Source organism: Macrobrachium nipponense, chromosome 45 (genome assembly GCF_015104395.2).
Source record: "Macrobrachium nipponense isolate FS-2020 chromosome 45, ASM1510439v2, whole genome shotgun sequence".
NCBI lineage: Eukaryota > Metazoa > Arthropoda > Malacostraca > Decapoda > Palaemonidae > Macrobrachium > Macrobrachium nipponense.
This window is the reverse complement of record NC_061105.1, coordinates 22,454,410-22,459,409: the sequence shown is the minus strand read 5'-3', so window position 1 is coordinate 22,459,409 and position 5,000 is coordinate 22,454,410. Positions and strand designations below refer to the sequence as shown.

General features: G+C 43.9%; 1 protein-coding gene across 1 annotated transcript; it reads right to left on the bottom strand.

Annotated features, from left to right (window-relative positions):
• Positions 1-3,724: 3,724 nt before the first annotated feature.
• LOC135214195 (uncharacterized) lies at positions 3,725-4,867 on the bottom strand. The gene has a single exon (XM_064248263.1). It carries the CDS (start codon positions 4,865-4,867, stop codon positions 3,725-3,727), a length of 1,143 nt encoding a protein of 380 aa, XP_064104333.1.
• Between the last annotated feature and the right edge of the window lie 133 nt (positions 4,868-5,000).

Below are 5,000 nucleotides of genomic sequence, written 5' to 3'. Positions count from 1 at the left end.
AACGCCACAGCCAGAGGTTGCCACAAGGGTCATATGCAAGTTTGGAGCCATTATGGCATTGCATAAGCCATCTTTTGCATATATATAGAAGGCATTGAACTTACGGGTTTTTACGCCACGCCAGAGGTTGGCCACAGTGGTATATGCAAGTAATGGAGCCATTATGCATTGCATAAGCCATATTTTGCTATATAGAAGGCATTGAACTTACGGGTTTTTACGCCCACGCCAGAGGTTGCCACAGTGGTATATGGCAAGTTAGGGTGGAGCATTATGCGTTTGCATTATGCAATTGCCATATTTTTGCATATATAGAAGGCAATGAACTTACGGGTTTTTAAAACGCCACACCGCCACCAGCAGGTTGCCACAGTGGTATATGCAAGTATTGGAGCCTTATGCGTATTGCATAAGCCATATTTTTGCATCATATATAAGGCATGAACTTACGGGTTTTTACGCCACGCCAGAGGTTGCCACAGTGGTATATGCAAGTATTGGAAGCCAAGTTATGGCATTGCAGTTAACATATTTTGCAATATTGCCATTATATTTTGATTTTGCATTGACATTGAACTTACGGATTTTTACGCCTCGCCAGAGCGGTTGCCACGTGTATAATTGCCAAGAAATGGAGCCATTATGCATTTGCATAAAGCCCCATATTTTTTGCAATTATATAGAAAGGCATTGGAACTTAACGGGTTTTTGCAACCCCACGCCAGAGGTTTGTCCACAGTATTGGAGGGCCATTTATGCATTGCATAAGCCATACATTTTTGCCATATATAGAAGGCATTGAACTTACGGGTTTTTTACAACCACGCCAGAGGTTTGCCGAAACAAGATGGTGATATGCTAAGTATTGGGGATCCATTATGCATTGTCATAAGCCATATTTTGCATATATAAGAAAGCATTTGGAACCCCCTTTTTTTTTTTGTTAAAAAAACCAAAAAACCCGGGTTTTTTTTTTTTTTACCTCCACCCCGCCAAGGAGGTTTCCAGCAGTGGTAGATGCAAGTAATGGAGCCAGTTATGCATTGCATAAGCCATATTTTGCATATATAATTAGAAGGCATTCAACTTACCAGGTTTTTTACCGCCACGTCCAGAGGTTGCCGACAGTGGTTATAATGCAAGTAATGGAGCCATTATGCGTTGCATAAGCCATATTTTGCATATTATAAAGAAGGGCATTGAACTTACAGGTTTTTACGACCACACGCCATAAGGTTTTGCCACAGTGGGTAGATGCAAGTAATGGAGTCCATTATGCGGTGCATAAGGCCATATTTTGCATAATAGAGAAAGGCATTGAACCTTACGGTGGGTTTTATTTTTTAACGCCACGCCTCCAGTGAGGTTTTGCACACAAGTTGGTATATGCAAGTATTGGAGCCATTATGCATTGCATGAGCCATATTTTGCATATATAGAAGGCATTGAACTTACGGTTATTTTTTTACACCACGCCAGGACCGCTTGGATGGTTTGCCACAGTATTGGATGCCATTTATGCATTGCATATAAGACCATATTTTGCATATATTAGAAAGGCATTGAACTTACGGGTTTTTACGCCACGCCAGAGGGGTTGCCAACCAGTGGGTATATGCAAGTAATTGGAGCCAGTTATGCATGTGGCATAAGGCCATATTTTGCATAATATAGAAGGCAATTGAAACTTAACGGGTTTTTTTTCTCCAACGCCAGAGGTTGTTCACAGTGGTATATGGCAAGTAATGGAGCCATTATGCTAGGTTGACATAAAGGCCTAATTTTTGCCATATATAATAGAAGGCATTGAACTTAACCGGTTTTTACCGCCACGTCAGATGGTTTGCCACAGTGGGGTTATAATGCAAGTAATGGAGCCATTTATGCTCGTTTGCATAAGCCATAATTTTGCATATATAGAAGGTCAATTGAACTTACACGGGTTTTTACGCCACGCCATAGGTTGCCACCCAGTGGCATAATGCAAGTAATTGACGGAGCCATTATTATGCTTACAATAAGCCATATTTTGCATAATAGAATGGCATTGAACTTACAGGGTTTTACGCCACTGCCAAGAGGTTACCCAGTGGCGTGGATTATGCAAGTAATGGAGGGCCCTTATGCATTGCATGTAGCCATAATTTTGCTATATTTTTTTAAGCGGGCCTTGAACTTAACGGGTTTTTTTACGCCAACCAGAGGGTTTTTACCACAGTGGTAATTGGGCAAGAAATTGGGGGCCATTATGCAAATTTCATAAGCCTATTTTGATATAATAGAAGCAATTTTTGAACCTTTACGGGTTTTTACCGCCCAACCGCCGGATTGAGGGTTTTTTTGCCATTAGTGGTAATATGCAAGTAATTTGGACCATTATTCCTTGCATAAGCCCTATTTTGCATATATAGAAGGCCTTGAACTTACGGGTTTTTACCGACCCAAGCATAATGTGCCACAGTGGCCATATTTGGCAATAATGGAAGCCAATTATTTTTGCATTACATAAGCCATAGCCATTATTTTTGCATATATAGAAGGCATTGAACTTACGGGTTTTTACGCCCCACGCCAGAGTTTGCCATTCATAAGGAAGTGGTTAATATTTTGCAGTTTAAATGGAGCCATTTATGCATTGGCATATCCTATTTTGCATTATATTTTTAAGCATGACCCTACGGGTACGCCACGGCAATTAGGTTTTTTGCCACCGGGTTGGCATATGGGCAAGTAATTTTTTTGGAGCATTAGCATTTTACATCGCCAAGGAGTTTGTTCCATATAGAAGGCATTGAACTTTACGGGTTTTTTATTATTGCCACGCCAGAGGTTGCCACAAGTTGGTTATTATGCAAGGAATAATGGAAGCCATTATGCCATTTTGCAATAAGCCATTTTTATTTGCATTAAATATTAGAAGCATTGACTACGGGTTTTACGACCACGCCAGAGTTGCCACAGTTGGTATATGCAAGTATTGGAGCCATTATGCGTGCATAACATATTTTGCATATATAGATGGCTTTGAACTTACGAGTTTTTACGCCACACCAGAGGTTTCCACAACAGTATATGCAAAAGATGGGATTTAACATGCAGTACATAACCCAATTCACATATGAAGTAGAAGGCATTAACTTAAGGTTTTAACGCTACACCAGAGGTTGCTTTCAACTCATAGGTGATTTGGTATCGATACCTATTCCAGAGGGTATCATTTGGCAGGAGAGGGGGTGCCCTGTGGCCCTCCGAACAGCTGTTGGCTCTCATCCTGAGAGCTTGTCCTCCAGCCTCCAAACAGCTGTTAGCTCTCATCCTGAGAGTTGGTCCTCCTGCCTTTGTCAGGAAGACGAGAGAATCGCCAGGGAAGCCTGTTGAAAAGACCGATCACAACTCTTGTCTTCACAACTACAAAGAAACAGTTCATGTGAAGGCTTTCGACTGGTCTCCAGTTGATGATGCTGCGTCATGCTCCAGAGGCAGTGCGATTTTCTTGGCCCATTCGATGGTTTTGATTGCAGGATGGGTGTGTGGGAGGCGGGGGGACCTCCCGTTGCTGTTGCTGCCGGGGGAGCAGCTGAACACCCATCTTGCAGTCAAGCCATCGAATGGGCCGAGAAGATCACAGCTCCTCTGGAACACGATGCAACATCACCAACTGGTGACAAGTCAAAGTCCTTCACCGTTTTGGTTAATCAGGGGTTGTTTCTCCTGTCATTTCTTCCTAGTTTCTTTTAGTGTTCGTCCTCTTCGCTGTCCTTTTAGGTCTCTTCCTCTTTACTTTCATGGCCTCCTGAGGATCTTGAAACACTTTAGCTGCCAGGTCCTTGATGAACTCCCTGACAGCATCGTATTCTCCTCTTTCCTCAGCATCATGCAGGAGATTGTTGGCATAGTTGACCTTCTGCATGATTTCCTTCCTGCATTGTCGCTCTTCTTCAGACCCTTGGCACCTATCAGGGTCGAATTTGAGCGCCCGCTTCCTGCAGGCCCACTCTATGTCCTTCAAATTAGCAGTTTCTGCAATTCCCAGGATGTAGTAGGGGCAACCGTGACGTTGCATTCTTTGGAGGGCTTTGGCGGCTGCAACCAAATCTTCTCGACCATTTAATCCCTCAAGCTGGACCATAGCTTCGCTGTGTCTGCCAAGCAACAGGAGACACAATCCCAGCCTTAGTCTGTAGTCCGCTTGGTCGTCGGCCACATCCAGCACTCTGAGGAAACATTCACAAGCTTCTTCCAGGCGTCCAAGCTTGTAGAGCATGTTTCCTTTCGCCTTGGCCTCTTCAGCCAAGGCATTATAGTTAGTCTTATCATCTTCGTTCTTCTTTGGAAGCGACTGGACTGTGGCTTCCATGAAATGGGCCTCCTTCTGCAGACCTCGATTCTCCTGCGTCTCATGGCCGTAATTTTTCTCTAGATCACGATTTCTTGCGAGAACAGAGACTGGTTCTCGCTGTGAGACTCGCAGTCTCTCCTCGAGTTCTGTGGCCGCCTGGGTCAGTCTCTTTCTCTCTGCTTCATGGGCCTTCACCTTTTCCTCGAGGTAGCCGCAGTAGAAATCGTTGTCTTCAGCTTGCTTCTGCAGTTCTTCCACTTTTTCCTGGCTCTTCTCGCATTCTCTCTCTCTGATTGCGAGTTCTCCATGCAGATTTTCTGCTTCCTTTTCCTTTCGTGTTAATGCCTCCTGCAACTCTTTTATCTTCTGCCTCAGGTGTCCATTCTCCTCTTCAGCAGAGTCGCGATCTTTACGAAGCCTTTCGACGTTATGCTTCTCTTTCATCAACTGTTCCAGCAAATCTTCATTCAAATTAACGTCTTCGATCTCATCAAGGAGGAAAAGGTTCTCAATACCTGAGCAAGCCATTCCAGTCTTCCTTCAGGAGAGTGATCATTTCGGTGGCATAAAAAAGGTCGTCGTCGGTAGTAGCAGCAGCATCTTGAGCAATCTGGAGAGCCCTCTGGCCTTCAATGCACTGATGTGCGCGGCCAAGAAGTCC